This window comes from Carcharhinus amblyrhynchos, chromosome 24 (genome assembly GCF_965287045.1).
Source record: "Carcharhinus amblyrhynchos chromosome 24, sCarAmb.v2.hapA, whole genome shotgun sequence".
In the NCBI taxonomy this organism is placed as follows: domain Eukaryota; kingdom Metazoa; phylum Chordata; class Chondrichthyes; order Carcharhiniformes; family Carcharhinidae; genus Carcharhinus; species Carcharhinus amblyrhynchos.
Window position 1 is genome coordinate 15385392 of NC_137347.1, and position 17810 is coordinate 15403201.

General features: G+C 43.1%; 1 protein-coding gene across 1 annotated transcript in view; it reads left to right on the plus strand.

Annotated features, from left to right (window-relative positions):
• The window catches only part of csmd2 (CUB and Sushi multiple domains 2), a 1720603-nt gene that overhangs the window by 1666705 nt on the left and 36088 nt on the right, over nt 1–17810 (plus strand). The window contains exons 61-64 of the mRNA XM_080211135.1: nt 4417–4590; nt 5607–5680; nt 12163–12274; nt 16061–16240. Of these exons, the coding sequence (XP_080067261.1) occupies nt 4417–4590; nt 5607–5680; nt 12163–12274; nt 16061–16240 (540 nt within the window). The remainder of the gene's footprint in view (nt 1–4416; nt 4591–5606; nt 5681–12162; nt 12275–16060; nt 16241–17810) is intronic.

Consider the following 17810-nt stretch of genomic DNA (forward strand, 5'->3'; position numbering starts at 1 on the left):
GGCAGCAGGAAGTGTAGATAGAGTCAATGGATGGGAGACTGGTTTGCGTGATGGGCTGGGTTTTATTCATGACCCTTTGTAGATTTTTACTGTCTTGGACAAAGCAGGAGTTGGTGCGAGTCGTAGCAGACATGACAAATTTCCTTAACCCCCTCAGAAAGTAGATTTGTTAACTATAGCATGGGCATGAAGGAACCAGGGATAGGTTTGTGGTAATCTGGACACCTAGAAACTTGAAGTTCTTGCCTGACTAAATCATGTAATTGTAACAGCCTTGTCTTTCGAGTATTAAACTTTTAAATATTTTCTTTGTGCATAGCCTATCAAATGGGTTCTTCTGTGGCACCAAAAAAGGTCATTTTCTATGATTCTATGATTCACTTATGTTTTCAGCTGGCTTTTATTCAAGCACAGGGGGGCCATGGACTCTTGTGGCTGTCACGAGTGTGTGTCGACAGTGATGAAGTGCAATGTCAGATACACCATCCATGATTCCATCCATGCCTAAGCCTCTTGGGAGTTCGGCAGGCTGTTTCTCTCTTTCTACTCTTTACTAAGCCTTCAACTTTTCCACTCAACCAAGGAATAACATTCACACAGTTACTTCGCAACACCAGGAAAAGAAAGAGCTGCAGCTCAGCAAAGTACAGAATAAAATGAAGGTGCCTCACTATCTGTACACCTTCAGTGGGCTCACAGATCATCCAGAATGATGAGTGATTAAGCTGAGGCCCCAAAGGGAAGTGTCCCCACGAGTTTAGTGCTTTCCTTTTGGTTTTCAGTCATTTCCTGATATCTGGGACATTTCACTTCCTGTTTTGTTTTCCATTGAAATAATAGATTTATCCCCGTTTGGAAACCCAGTGCCAACGCTATGCCATCTGTCACTTCTGAGCAGTTCCTGGAGACCAAACACCAGGGAAACGGCCCGATCGAACTGCTCCCAAACTGAGCAATCTCTGATCAGGGGAATGGTGTTGTGATTTTCCAGCCCTACCTGCTGACCGATTTTCTGGTCCTGCCCAAGTCGAGCACGAAACCCCAGCCCCCCCCAAACCCCACCAGCCACTGAGAGCCCCTGGCAGCAGGTCGGATGAGCCATAGGAATTGCCAGTGGTGAGCTGCCTCCATGATGTGGGATGGTAGCACTGGAAAATTCCAGCCAGTTTGTTTATCCCGCACGCTGATGTAAACAGTTGACAAGACCTAAACTGTGGGAGGGGGATAAACGCTGCCAACCTTCTCAGTGGGTTGCAGCAGATTGATAAATGTCGTGAGTTTCCACCCCTGCCAGGACCTGCAGTAACTGTGGATGCCTGAAGCAGGACCCAACAACAGGGGGAGAAAGAGAATTAGACTCGATGCTGTTGAGACAGAACATGTCTGTCAGCCTACGTACATCGGAATGATATATGAATGTGTGGCACGGCAGAATTGTAGCCCTAGGAGTGCAGTTTTTGACAGGTCTGAAGGATAAAGGTTGGCTCCAGCTGTTTACTTTTGTCAGTTAAGTATTGTTTACTGATTTCTCCTGCCTGTTCGTAGGCTCAGGATCCAAATGCCTCCACGTGAATCCAGCTTAGATGATGATTGCATTTGTATTTTCAGCTCACATATGACCTGTCGAAAGAATTTCAGATAAAGAGAATGCAAAAAGCCATACATGGCTTCAGAATTGAGTGAGCAGCTTACCAATAATAATTCATTCCATGGTTTACATCCCACCACAAAGGAGACTAACACACAGTGGTGTTGTCACTGAACTAATAGTGCAGAGGCCCAGGCTAACACTCTGCGGACATGGGTCCAAGTGCCAACAGGGTAGACAGTTGAATTTAAGTTCAATGAATTAATCTGGAATCAGAAGTAATGGTGACATGCAACTATTGTTGACTTTTAGAAATCTGCCACTCTTACCTGGCCTCGGCTACATGCAAGTCTGGTCCCCCAGCAATGTGCTTGACTCTTCTGAAATGGGATTCAGTTCAAGGGCGATATGGGATGAGCAGCAATTGCCAACCTTGCAGATGCCCACAGAAGAATAACTTTTTTACAAACATTATAAAAGGTCCTCTTTTCATCCAAACTTCCCTGGGCTACACTAGAATTCTGATTGGCTCAGCTTATCACGCCTGTCTGTAGCAGATGTATTTACTTTATATTGGCCACAAATGGGTCCAATATCCCAGTGCTAATTGCCATTAGGGACGTAGCAAATCAGCACTTTATAATGCAGCCCATGCTTGAAATTATGAACCTGGATAACAGGTCAGCCTTCTGTAGATGCTTTGACAGCACAGCGGGGTACTGGTTGAAATTCCGGTATCCTCAGAGGGCAGGAACCTCAGAAGCATTGTTTGTGGTATAGAAACTACTTCTGTTATTGAAATGATCACATTCTCAGGCTTTGAAATGGGGTCAGGACCAGAGTGGATAAGTTGTCTGTGTCTGTGGCAATGAAAAAGGGTTTGCTGAATTCTCTAAATCAAGTATGTGTTTGAAAAGCTAAAGTAAATAAACTGTCTTTCTGACCTTTCATAGCAGGGTATGGGCACACAGCAAAACAATTTCCTGAGTGATTTGAGAGGCTGGAGGAACCTAGGCTTATTAGAGGAATAGAATCCTTACAGTGCAGAAAGAGGCCCATCGAGTCTGCACCGGTAGCAACCCCATCCAGGCCCTATCCCCATAACCTCCACATATTTACCTTGCCAATCCCCCTGACACTAAGGAGCAATTTAGCATGGCCTATCGACATTACCTGCACATCTTTGGACTGTGGGAGGAAACCAGAGCACCCAGGGGAAATCCATGCAGGCACAGGGAGAATGTGGAAACTAATGACAGACAGTGACCAGAGGCTGGAATTAAACTCGGGTCCCTGGCACCATGAGGCAGCAGTGATAACCATTATGCTGCACTAAAAGGAAATGACTGAGTGGGAACATTACAAAATCAAAGCGTTGTCATTGACTTTGACTTGGGATAGCCTATTTAATTCAACATTTCAAAATATACAGCTATGATCAGAGCTATGTCCCCATCCTAACAATGCAAATGTTTGTTCAGTTATCTCTGTGCAAATTTACTTGTAGGAGGGACGTGGCCAGATAATTGAAATGTAAGCATGCCGTGCGATTTATTCAGATAGATGTGCAAGACAGGCAGCACCTACTGAACTGAGTTGACAATTATTTGTACCTAACAAGCTTCAAGAAATCATGTTTATATAACTTGAGCTGTCCAAATCGGAATATATTTGGAAGCTTCAAAAGTGATGGCCCAAGTCAGTAAGATCCAATAGCTGAAAATGTATATTTTTAAAAACCGTGTACTTAAAAGTTAATGACAAAATTGTAGCCTGGTTCAAAGATTCTGTTAGTTCATTGTATTCTTTCTGTAACTTGGTCGGTATTATATCGAATGTAAATTTATATGTGGTTCGAGAAATTTGCTTGTTGATGTCTACTCTGCTTTCATTCCACTTTTCAAAGGCAGAATAAATCTCCAAGGGAAACGCATGATAAACCCAATAGCTGAAAAATTTGCAGGAAGGTTTCTATTTATTATCCTGGGCTCGCAAACTGAAGCTTGCCTATATATTTTCTAATGAATACTTCTGAGACCTTGGAGAGCTAAGCCTCATTTATGGAAATAATGTCACATATAAAAACCAAAGTATCCGGAGTAATGGAATAGAAAAGACCCAAGGGCATAATGGGAATCCCACTGAAGTACGTAGAATGGTGAAAGGTAAATCTGAAAAATTACTTCAAATTAAATCAGAATGTCAGAGCAAAGAGGAGTAATCTCAAACTGGCAGAATAATAATTTGGGCAATATCAAGAACTTCATACAAAGAACAATCAGTTCTTGGAAAAGACTTCTGATTAATGCAAGAAAGGAAAAAAAGTCCTTGCTCATTTCAGAACCACTTGGTTTTGTGATGGGAGACAAGAGAATTTTCAGGATGGATCAGCTACGAAGAGTTGACTGCCTGTTTTTGCTTGCTTCTAACTTGTAATCGCGTAAAGACCCAGCACAACCTTCACACTGTCAAGGGCACTAAAGATGGTCTTCATATAACGCACTAAAGCACATGGATGACAGACTGTTAGATCCTTACAAGGGATTAGCTTAAGCTGCAGCTCTGTACTTCAGTAGATGTTCATCATTAGAATCAGAGCCCTCTGAGACGCGTATCTCCTCCTTCTCAATAGTCAGCTCCCTTTCCTAAGCTCAAGCTTAAGGTTCAAGCCCGGGTAGATCAATGTTCAAGACAGGCAACATGATATCTTTCTTAACCCAGCCATGACCTGACAGTCGGTCAATGTATAATTTCAAAGATGAACATCTCCGTGATTGTGTTTTCTGAGTACTGATTCTTGCCTTTCGCCTGTCCCTCTGCTCCTCCAGCTGTGTTTTGCGGAGACCCAGGAATTCCAGCTCAGGGAAGGCGAGAAGACAGAGGCTTTACGTACAAATCTGCTGTTTTCTTCACCTGTAATCCACCCTTGGTACTAGTGGGATCGTCTCGAAGGTTTTGCCAGTCTGATGGTGTCTGGAGTGGAATTCAGCCGACTTGCATGGGTAAATGATGGGAAATGTTTCTCTGTAAAAGTTTATTTTTAAGTGAGAGACTCAACTTAGAGACTAAGCATTGCCTGGGGCATATTCTTAAGTTTGTGGCACCAACAGAATCTGATTATCTAATGTTTCTGCAAATAACATTTAGTGATATTTTGGTGCTTTGAGATATCCAGGCAATGTGAAAGGCACAGTCTAAACGCAAGTCTTTTTTTTGCCTCCCATCTCAATGCTAATAAGTTTAAGTTTATTTATTCATGTCACAAGTAACTTCATTTACACTACAATGAAGTTACTGTGAAAATCCCTGAGTCGCCACACTCCAGCGCCTGTTCAGGTACACTGAGGGAGAACTTAGCATGACTAATGCACCTAACCAGCACATCTTTCAGGCTGTGGGAGGAAACAGGAGTGCCCAGAGGAAATCCACACAGACACGAGGAGAACATGCAGACTTCTCGGACTTTGATCCAAGCCGGTAATCGAACTCCGATCCCTAGCATTGTGAGGCAGCAGTGCTCATAGTGTACCATCATAAGATTATAGAATCCCTGCAGTGCAGAAGGAGGCCATTTGGCCCATCGAGCCTGCATTAACCATAATCCCACCCAGACCCTATTCTCATAACCCCACAAATTTACTCTGTTAACCACCCCCCCCACCCCCACCCCCAACACTAGCATGCATTGAGCATGGCCAATCAACCTAACCCACACATCTTTGGACATCATAAAGTGTGTAAGAAACATACACCTATGATTTTGAATTTTGAGTAATCTCTTTTATGATTTTCTTTTGGTTCCCCCCCAACTCTCCTTTGATGCAGTGTCAGCTACTGATTGAGCTGTCTCAATCCTCTACCCCTTACCACAATGTCCCCTTAGTATTTTAAGTTGCAATACCCTACAATTTCCTTGCAAACTCCAGATTTATTCTTATGTGGTTCTTTTTTTCAAATTTTGACTTGAATGTTGAATTATTTTGAATGGCATATTAACCTCGTGTCTGTTTCTCTTAAGATTCAACACACACCACTTGTGTTGACCCAGGGGTACCCATTTTTGGAATACAGAACAATTCCCAAGGTTACCAGGTAAGTGGCACAGTTGCACCAAATGAATGTCTCACAGTGTTGCTAGTTTAAATAGGGATGGCTGACCTCACTAACACTGCAATGGTTAATGATGAAGTGCAAAGATGGTCAGTTATAGAGAGACAACCTGCTGATACCTGGAGTGGGACTCAGATAAACTGTAGAGGTAAATGATGGGAAATAATTCTCTGCAAAAGTCTCATTCAGTGAGAACTCAATTTGGGTAATCAAATATTGCCTGGACTGTATGGTTAGAATTCAGGTGCTATTTAAGGATTAAAAATGATAAGGCTGGAGAGAACAACAGCATATATTGGTATTACGTTACAACATATATTTAGAAACAAGATGAGGAGGAATCTCTTCAGCCAGAGGGTGGTGACTCTATGGGATTCATTGTCACAGAAGGCTGTGTAGGCCAGGTCATTGAGTATATTTAAGACAGAGATAAGTTCTGGATTAGTAAGGAGATCAGAGGTTATGGGGAGAATGGGGTTGAGAAACCTAATAGCTTTGATTGAACGGTGGAGCAGACTTAATGGACTGAATGGCCTAATTCTGCTCCTGTAACTTGTGTTCTTATATGCAGCATATATTGGTGCGTGTCGCAACAACATATCTTCAACATTAAATATACCATGGTTTTTCTTGCATTTGTCAATGGGATGTGCTCACCTCCAGCAAGGCCAACATTTATTGCTCATCCTTAATTACCCTTGAGGAGGTGATGGCGAGTCATCATCTTGAACCACTATAGTGCATGTGGTGAAACAGCACTTCAAAGAATAGCAATTGCAGCACATGCACTGGGCAGTATGGTGGCACAGTGGTTAGCACTGCTGCCTCATAACACCAGGGATTCAGGTTCAATTCCCGGCTTGGGTCACTGTCAATGTGGAGTTTGCACATTCTCCCTGTGTGGGTTTCCTCCGAGTGCTCTAGTTTCTTCCCACAGTCCGAAGGTGTGTGGGTTAGGTGGACTGACCATGCTCAATTACCCCTTAGTGTCAGGGAACTAGCTAGGGTAAATGCATGGGGGTGTGGTGTTATGGGAATAGGGCCTGGATGGGATTGTGGTCGCTGCAGACTCGTTGGACCGAATGGTCACCTTCTGCACTTGTAGGATTCTATGGTTTTAATGCTGTTAGGTCATTTCAGAAGGCAGTTTTGAGCCGATCGGTTAAGCTAATCCTAGAATCACTGGCAGACTGGCTAAAGGTAGCAGATTTTCACCTCCTAAAGGACATTCATGAACCATTTCAGATTTTATGACAATTCAGTGTTTTCTTAGTTATTGCCGGCTTTTTAACTTTCAGGTTGTTTTCACTGAATTCAAATTCTCAAGTTCTCATTTTCTTGATTGGTAGCTCAGTATTCTAGATTAGTATCCTGGTTACAAGCATTATGCCTCCATACAGAACATAGTAATGCTGGCAGTAGATATGCGATTATTATTATCTATTAAAAGTACATACGGTAAGGTTGGTTTTATGAATAGGGGCATGGAGTACAAAAACAAGGACATTATGCTGAACCTTTATAAAACATTGGTTCAGCCTCAACTGGAGTATTGTGGCCCATTCTGGGCACTGTACCTTCGAAAGAATGTGGAGGTTTTAGAGAGAGTGCAGGAAAGAGTTACAAAAATGGTTCCAAGGGCAAGGGACTTAAGTAACATGGATGGATTAGAGAAGCACTAAAGTATAATTGAATTATTAACGGTGCATTGAATCACAAATATTGTTGAACAGCCTCTCTGGAAATTTAATTTTACAGCTGTCAATTCAGCATTTAATTTGCGTTGAAGGATTTTTTATAATGTTTTTCCACTTTGTGCTTCTTTTAATTCTCTTTCTTCACCCTTTCATTCTTTCCCTCTTGTTAATTCACTTTCTGAATATGATTTAGATTTAGTCTGTAGTTCATAATTTGTACTCCCTGGCTTCAAATCTGCATGCAGTGGTGGAGATTTTTCAACTGGTTGAAGGGCCACACTGTTGCTGGCTCCGCTCACACATCACCCGTGGGTTGGGAGGGGTGCTGTGCTGGATAATGTGTCCGATGACAGCAAACCTCTGCTCAAAAGACTCCAAAAACTGTGGGGAGCAGTCAGCACAGTGAATGGCAATGCCATTCCTTCACCCACGGACTGCAAAATCAGGGCATTAGTTCTCTTGCAAGTAGGCCCTTGGAAGAGTACATTGAAATGTGAGCTCCAGGACATATTTTACTGACTGATGGTGGTTTTTACAGAGATCACCTCAGTAGCTGTAAATCCTACTATAACGTTCGCACACATTTCTGTGGATGACTTGACTGACCTGGACATAGTTCCACACTCCTTTGCCCCTTACTTCAACTCAAGACACCTTGCTGTCCATCTTTAATGATTCAGAATTCTTTACTCCCTTCCCTACACAGATATCTTTGCTTCACATGTTGCCAAAAACCATTTCTCTGTTTTTACACCGAATGACATCTGGGGCAGAATTTTCCGTTCCCTCCTGCCATGTGGATTGTAGTGGGCAGGGCAGGGGGGACGGGGTGGGGGGGAGGGAGGAACCTGAACCATGCAAAGGTCTCTTGATCTCGGGCAGAACTTCCTGGTCTTGGGACAAGCGTGGCCAGAAAATCCCACCCCTAATCTTTGGGGATTTTGTCACCCATTATCCTGCTCTGCATGTTTGGCCCACATGGTCACATCATCACTCAAATATGATGATTGCCAATCAGTCCCTGATTCCATTTCCCTTACATATCCCCACACGTCACCCTCTTCTGCTTTTAAAATATCCTTCCGAACACTTTACAAACCCTTTCAACCTCTAAAGTGTAACTACGTGCAACAATATCAATGCCTCCCTATCTGCAGTCAAACTGATATCAAATTCCTCTCTCACCTTTCTTCCACCAATGTTCCTCCAACATCCATCAACTGCAGACTTTATCTTCACCCGTATATGCTTGGCTAAAATTTCATCAATTGTTGGTGTTTTCTTGAGTTCTGAACTAAACTACTTATCCCACGTCTGCCACTGCAGATTGCGTTCTTCCACATTCAGAATATTCTTCTGAGAAGCAAAGCCTACTGCAGGTTCTAATTCAAACATTATATCTCACCAGCTAAGCTCAGATGAGCTACAACTGGTATCTACCTTACGGTGTGGAACATTGTCCAGGTATGTCCTGTTCACAAAGCAGAACAAAATCCAGTTTAGCCATAACCGCCCATCAGCCTACCCTCAAGTACCAGCAAAGTAATGGAAGATATCTTTGACAATAATATTGAACAGTACTTAGGCAGCATTAACTTGCTCACTGTTCCTCAGTTTGGCTTTTGCCAGTGCCATCCTGCCCTAGCCCTCATATTCAATACAGGTCCAGTCATGTAGAAATGAGCTGAATTGAATAAGCAAGTTGAGACGACTGTTCTTAATGTCAAAGCAGCCTTTGACCCAATGTGTCATTAAGGACCTTTAACCAAATTTGAACTCAATGTGAATCAGAGGGAAAACTTTCCTTTTGTTGTAGCCATACCTAACACAAAGGAAGATGGTTCTGATTGTTGGAAGCCAATTATTATCAGCCCCAGGATAATGCAGAGGAGTTCCTCAAGGTGGTGTCCTAGGCTCACACATCTTCATCTGCTTCATCAATGATTTTCCTTCCATCGTGAGGTCAGGAGTGAAGATGTTGGCTGATATTCAGTATCATCCTCAGATACTGAAACAGTACATGCCTGCATGCAGCAACTTTCAAGTTTGGGTTGTTAAGTGCCAAGTAACATGCATGTCACAAAAGTGCCAGAAATGGGCATCTCCGACAAGAGAAAATTTAACCATCCCCCCTTGACATTCAATGGCACTGCATCAGATTCCCCACTACCAATCTCTTAGGGGTTCACCATTTACCAGCAACTGAACTGGAACAGCCAACTGTGGCTGGAAGGGCAGGTTAGAGGCTGGGCATTCTGCAATGAGTAACTCACCTTTTGACACCTTGTAACCTGTCCGCCATCGCAAGGCATGAGTCAAGGTTATGATAAAATCTTTTCTACTTGCCTGGATGAGTTCACTTCCAACAGACTTCAGGAAGCTGACACTAACCAAGACAAAGCAGCCTGTATGATCAGGAATCTCTCCATCAGCTTCAACATTCCCACCCTCCACCACCAGTGTTTACCACATACAGGATTCACTGTAACCTTTACCAATTAGGACAAGGGCAGCAGGTACATGGGAACATTACTTCCTGCAAGTTTCCATACAAGCCACTCACTATCTTAATGTACTTTAAATGCCTCCTACTGACCCATCTGTAAACTGTGATATTTTCCTTGTTTGATGTCCACCACACGCTTGTATGCATGCAGTAGATGATTTGCAGTTAAATATGATAGCAGCAGACCGCGCAAGGTGCAGCTGTATATTTAATCATGATTATGTATGGTCTTGACGATTTCAAAGAATTCAATAATTAAAAATTTAAAAATGATTTGGAGATAAGATAGTCGCACATTCTTTCACAGGGACCACATGATATCCATGGTGGCACAGCGGTTAGCACAGCTGCCTCACAGTGCCAGAAACCCAAGTTTGATTCCCAGCTTGGGTCACTGTCTCTGCAGAGTCTGCATGTTCCCGCCCCGTGTCCCCCCTGTATCTGTGTCCAGGTGCTCCAGTTTCCCCTCTCAGTCCAAAAGGCTTGCCGGTTAGGTGCCATGCTGAATTCTTCCTCAGTGTACTGGAAGAGGCACCGGAGTGTGGCAACTCAGGGATTTTCACAGTAACTTCATTACAGTTTTGATATCATCCTACTTGCGACACTAATAAATACACACTAAAACTTAAACAGAGTAAGTGTGCTAGTCCGCCATTTTCAACCCAGATATTGGCTGGGATTTTATGACCTTGCTCGGGTGATGCTCATAAAATTCCGCCTGAGGCCAACAGAGAATTCCATTCTGCAAGCTTCACCTGCCCTGATTCTGGCATGTCGATAAAATTCCGGCCATAATGTTAATGATATTGCATACCTAACTGAAGATTGCTTTTATTTTTGTTCCACACACATACATCTATCCACCCTTGTATTTCGCTCAAAGGTGAGCGGGAATTATTTTGCTGTCCATTAGACTCCAAATGGGTCATCCTTAGACCTAAACAAGAACAACACATTTAAGTTACTGTGACGATGGTCGCTAGGGAGAGACTTTCTGTGCCAGTGATCCTTAAGAAGGGAACTTGCTTGTATTTTCCTGGAGGTTGATCTTGGCACCAGTTTTATCATGATTGTGACCAATAAAAGTGAAACAGGCATGGAAGAAATGCTGATAATTTCCCAATAGTGATGCTCCCATTCAAGACCAGCTTAATTGCAAGTAAGAATTCAGATATAATTACCGGAGACAATCCATTGGTTTATGAAGCAGTGGTGCCTTGCCATTGGAAGTCTCTCACCAGGGCAAATACTTGACTCTGCTCCTGGGTACAAGCACCAGGAAACAAAAATCATGATTTACAAACTTAATCTCATAAAAGGAGCCCATAGAAATAATAATAAAGATCCACGATGTTCAATATTATCGCGCGACTATTCATCCAGAAACTCATCCAATGTTTTGGGGACCCAGGTTCAAACCTTGCCACAGCAGATGGTTGAATTTGAATTTAGCAAAAGATATCTGAAATTAAAATAATGATGACTGTGAAAACAGTTTTGATTGTCAGGCAGTGAATAGTACTGCAGAGATCTGTGTTAGGATTCCAACTGTTCCAATTATATATTAATGATTTGGAAGAAGGAACTAAATGTATTATCTCCAGATTTGCAGATGGTGCAGAGTTGGATGGGAGGGTGAGCTCTGAGGAGGATGCAGAGATGCTTTAGTGTGTGATTTGGGCAGGCTGAGTGTGTGGGCATCTGCATGGCTGATATAGTATAATGTGGAAAAAAGCGAGGTCATCTACTCGGTAGCAATAATAGGAAAACAGATTATTACTTGAATGGGTGTAAGTTGAGAGAAGTGGATACTGATGGGACCCTGGTATCCTCATGCAACAGTGGCTGAAGGTAAGTGCACAGGTACACCAGTAAAGATGACAAATGTAAAGTTTGCCTCCATAGTGATAGGATTTGAGTATAGGAATAGAAATGTTTTACTGAAATTGTACAGGCTGTTGTTGAGGCCACATGTGGAGTATATCTGGTTCATTAATGTCCTTCAAGGAAGGAAATCTGCCATCCTTAGCTGGGCTAGCATACATGTGATTCCAGAGCCACAGCAATGTGGTTGACTCCCAACTATCCTCGGTCAACTAGCAATGGGCAATAAATGCTGACCAGCCGGTGATACCCATTTCCCATGAACAAATGAAAAGAAAAGTCACATTACGAAATATGTACATTACTAAATTGAATGGATATTTGAAACATCCATTCATTTCTGGTTTATTAACACACATTTGTGCATTCTGAGACAGGTTGGAAGTACAGTGGGCTTCAAGTGCCAGAAAGGTTACCTTCTTCTTGGGTCAACCACAAGGACGTGCCTCGCCAATCTTACCTGGAGTGGCATTCAACCAGAATGTATTTGTAAGTCCTTTTTTGGGTCTTGATTGAATCAGTGGAATTTGTTGCAAGTTCACACTCCTTTGATTTAACAGTTTACGACCTGAAAATGAAAAACCGATTAGCTCACGCATCCTGCTTGTTGGTGCAGAGTGTCATCAGTTAATGCTGAAACATGTCAAAATATGGGGATTCCTTAACATTCAGAACAATTTTGTGATTGCAACTATATTGGCCCATGAATTTATGAATCCACATAGTTCCTTTCCTGAATAGCCTTTTTGATCACCCTCTCACTCTAAGAAAGCATTTCATTTGCTGATGTAAACACCAATAATGCATATTCATAGAACATAGAACATTACAGCCCTTCGGCCCACGATGTTGCGCCGACCAGTTAAAAAACAATGACCCTCTAACCTAAACCAAACCCTTACCATCCATAAACCTATCCACGGATCTCTTAAATGCCCCCAAACTAGGCGCATTTACAACTGCAGCAGGCAGGGCATTCCAATCCCTCACCACCCTCTGGGTAAAGAACCTACCCCTGACATCCATCCTATAACTACCACCCCTTAATTTAAAGCTATGCCCCCTCGTGCTAGCTTTCTCCATCCAAGGAAAAAGGCTATCACTGTCCACCCTATCTAAACCTCTAATCATCTTATATGTTTCAATAAGGTCCCCTCGTAGCCGCCTTCTTTCTAACGAAAACAACCTCATATCCCTCAGTCTCTCCTCATAGGACCTCCCCTCCATACCAGGCAACATCCTGGTAAACTCCTCTGCACCCTCTCCAAAGCCTCCACACCCTTCCTATAATGTGGGGACCAGAACTGTACACAATACTCTAAGTGCGGCCGCACCAGAGTTTTGTACAGTTGCAACATGACGCTGCGGCTCCTAAATTCAATCCCCCTACCAATAAACGCCAAGACACCGTATGCCTTCCTAACAACCCTATCTACTTGATTCCCAACTTTCAGGGATCTATGTACACATACACCTAGATCCCTCTGTTCGTCCACACTATTCAGAGTCCTACCGTTAGCCCTATACTCTACACATCCGTTATCATGTCTTGTGAAATTCTCCCTTGTGGTTGCTGATGCACAGAAAGATGTAAGGAAAACATGTTGATGACTCAAATGTGATCTTCTCTTGACCTGAAATTGACTCAGCTTAGTTTATCCTCGTTCTCTTCTCCGCAACTGGCCTTTGGTGTGGCTTTAATTCTATCCACGTATGTCTTGCTAGTTTATTGTAAAGTTATAGGACGTGTTTTGTCTCTGCCATTTCCTAATATAAAGAGTCACAGCAAATCAGAAAAAGCCTCAAAGAGGCAGAATAATTAAGTGGGGGTTTGGGCTGACTTTCTGGTATGTTTTACCTGAAAAATGATTTCCTTGCAGTGTTTGAAATTGGAGTGTTTGTAAATTGAGTAGGTACCAGTGAGATCATCCACTCCAAATGAGGCAGAAGGGATCTATTGCCCATTTTACTCTGGCAATGCCAGGTGGATGCCCACTCAATAGAAAGTGGAGGATAACTATGTTTAGCTCTGCTCAGATCATAGGACCTCAGAAGGAATTGGCACAGTGGTTAGCACTGCTGCCTCACAGCGCCAGGGACACAGGTTTAATTCCAGCCTTGGGTGATTGTCTGTGTCGAGTTTGCACATTTTCCCCATGTCTGCGTGGGTCTCCTCCAGGTGCTCCGGTTTCCACCCACAGTCCAAAGATGTTTGGTTAGTCATGCTAAATTGCCCCTTAGTGTCAGGGGGATTGGCAGGATAAATATGTGAAGTTACAGGGATAGTGCCTAGGTGGGATTGTTGTCGGTGTAGACTCGATGGGCAGGATAGCTTCTTTTTGCACTGTAAGGATTCTAAGATGAAACTGGAAAGAAATATTTTGTACATACCAAGCACTATATTTGGAGTTCAGATGCATTGTGGTGCTGTTATTGGATAAGACAAGGAAGGTTCGTTCCTGCTGCAGAAGTAGAGCAAAAGGTGAATTCCCCATTCTCTACCCCCCTCACAACGACTGGGTCTATCCAGAGGTGAGGTTAGCCTGCACTAAGGGATTGGCTGAACTATTTAAAAGACCCAAGCTAAAATGGTCAATGCAGGTGCCTCATAAAAGGTTGCTACAGAAAGTTAGAGTGCACGGAGTTGGGGGTAAGGTGTTAGCATGGATAGAGGATTGGCTGTCTACTAGGTATCAATGGGTGCTATCTGATTGGCGGTTGGTGACTAGTGGAGTGCCACAGGGATCGGTGCTGGGACCTCAGCTATTTACCATTTATATAGATAATCTGGAGGAGGGGGCTGAGTGTAGGGTGACGAAATTTGCTGATGACACCAAGATGAGTGGAAAAGCAAATTGCATGGAGGGTGTGGAAAGCTGCAGAGGGATCTGGATAGGTTGAGCGAGTGGGCGAGGACCTAGCAGATGGAGTACAATGTTAGCAAGTGCGAGGTTATCCACTTTGGCAGAAATAATAGTAGGAGAGATTATTATTTAAAAGGCAAAAAGCTGCAGCATGCTACGGTGCAGAGGGACCTGGGGGTCCTTGTGCATGAGTCGCAAAAACCCAGTCTGCAGGTGACCAAGAAGGCGAATGGAATGTTGGCCTTTATAGCGAGGGGGATAGAATATAAAAGCAGGGAGGCCTTACTGCATCTGTACAGGGCACTGGTGAGGCCGCAGCTGGAGTACTGTGTGCAGTTTTGGTTGCCACACTTGTGGAAGGATTTATTGGCCTTGGAGGGAGTGCAGAGGAGGTTCACTAGGCTGATACCGGAGATGAGGGGGTTGGACTGTGAAGAGAGACTAAATAGACTGGGTCTGTACTCGTTGGAGTTTAGAAGGATGAGGGGGGATCTTATAGAGACGTATAAGATAATGAAGGGGATGGATAGGGTAGAGGTAGAGAGATTCTTCCCGCTTAGAAAGGATAGCAGGACTAGAGGGCACAGCCTCAAGATAAGGTGGGGGGCAGTTCAGATCAGAGTTGAGGAGGAACTTCTTCACTCAAAGGGTGGTGAATCTGTGGAATTCTCTGCCTGTTGAAATGGTGGAGGCTACCTCGATAAATATATTTAAGTCACGGGTAGATAGGTTTTTGATAGATGAGGGAATTAAGGGTTATGGGGAGAAAGTGGGAAAGTGGAACTGATCCACTTCAGATCAGCCATGATCTTACTGAATGGCGGGGTGGGCTGGAAGAGCTAGATGGCCTACTCCTGCTCCCTTTTCTTATGTTCTTATGTAGATCATTATCAAGGAGAGCACAGTTCATGTGTATTTTATCTCACGAATGGCCAGATGAAAATAACTGAGAATCAGAACCCATTTCTTTTGAATGGAAAGCAAATTTTGCAGCCCTGTATTTCCAGAGATGTTAGTAGCAGCCACTGTTCAAAAGTTCAAGCTGTAACGTGTTATCAGTATTGATGTATCCTTGTACCCGTTGCCATCTACAGGATGCAGTGACTGTTCTCACTGCCCTGCATGATAACTGCAAATAATGCTGCTGAAATTACTGCCCAGAATGCACGCTTTAAATCTGAAGTTCTATTTGTGTTACCAACTGAACACAATCAACCATTTAATGCACGGTCATTTTTTATCTGGATCATAAAATTACCTAAATTTAATAAGGGGATCAGAGGGTTATGAGGAAAAGGTAGGAGACTGGGGATGAGAAAAATATCAGCCATGATTGAATGGTGGAGCAGACTTGATGGGCTGAGTGGCCTAATTCTGCTCTTATGTCTTACGGTCTAAATTTGCTTTTCAGCACACCATTGTAAACAACCTGAGACTCCTCCTTACGTGACTGTGGGATCCATCGATTTGCCTTCACTGGGATACACATTGATATACACATGTCAGTCTGGTTTCTATCTTACTGGAGGGTCAGAGCATCGAACCTGTCGGCCTGATGGAAGCTGGACAGGAAAACAGCCTCTCTGTTATGGTAAGATCTGTTTGGTATATCAATCTCTTGCATATGGAGAATAATGCCTGTGCCTTAAAGAGAGAACCTCACGATTAGTTGTGTCCCTTGATCTAATAACTAATCAGTTTGGTTCTGTCTGAAGATATGTCAATTTGAATGAATATTAATTTCATTTGGGGGAAGAGGTTTGACTGAAATAGTTACTCAATCATGTGAGAGTGGTGAAATATTAGCAGATGAATTTCAGTTATATGTATGGCTGCAGCATTGTGTATTAGATCTGTTCTCTCTCACTCTCAGGCACATTTACAGTTCAACTGGTGTTCGAAATTTATGCTTATTCATTAGTGTCACAAGTAAGCTTACATTAACACTGCAATGAAGTTAGTGTAAAAATCCCCTTGTTGCCACTCTCAGGTGTCTGTCCGGATAAACTGAGAGAGAATTTTAGCAAGGCTAATGCACCTAACCAGCGCATCTTCAGACTGTGGGAGGAAACTGGAGCATCCAAGGAAACCCACGTAGACACAAGGAGAACGTGCAGACTCCACACAGACAGTGACCCAAGCCGGGAATCGAATCTTGGCACTAATGAGGCAGCAGTGCTAACCACTGTGCCACCACACTGTGTCAGGGAAGAGTGATTTGCTTCTCTTTGGATGCTGTCAGAATAATGTAACTATAGCCTAAATCCAGAGAAAGAGCCAAACCCTCTCCCTTGGAGAGAGAAAGTAGTCTTACTCCACTTGAGTGCAGCCAAATTGGCTCCTGATTACTTTTTGCATCACCTTGACTGTGTTTTGTGTAAATCGCTCCTTCAACAGATAATTCCTCAAAATCAATTTCTCTAAATGATATCATTCATATCCTCTGCTGAAACAAAAATATTCAAAGGAGGAGAGATAATTTTGAAAAACACTGGTAAAATTTATCATTGACCTTTCTAACTTTGAATAGTATTAATAAGGAGATGCTCTCTTTATAACATCCTTGTTCCAATGACTGCCATTTAATTGATTTTTCATTGTCAAACATTTAGTTACCTGATAATTTGTTGGTTCTAACAGTTTGTTTTTTGTTCTGTTTGCATAATCAATTAGGGTGATAACATACAGCGACTGTTGGGTGGCACAGTGATTAGCACTGCTGCCTCACAGCACCAGGGAATCGGGTTCAGTTCCTGGCTTGGGTCACTATCTGTTCTCCCCATCTCTGTGTGGGTTTCCTCTGGGTGCTCCCATTTCCTCCCACAGTCAGAAAGACATGCTGGTTAGGTGCATCGGCAATGCGAAATTCTTCCTCAGTGTACCGGAACAGGTACAGGAGTATGGCGACTAGGGGATTTTTCACAGTAACTGCAGGTTAGGTGGATTGGCCATGCTAAGTTGCCCGAGTGTCAGGAAGACTAGCTAGGGTAAATCATGGGGTTATGGCAATAGGGCTTAGGTAGGATTGTGGTCAGTGCAGATTTGATGGGCCAAATCACCTCCTTCTGCACTGTAGGGATTCTATAATTCTATCCCTTCACTTCATAAAGATTGAGGAGGTTATGAGTCATTTTATTTATTGAGCAAAATTATTTTAACAA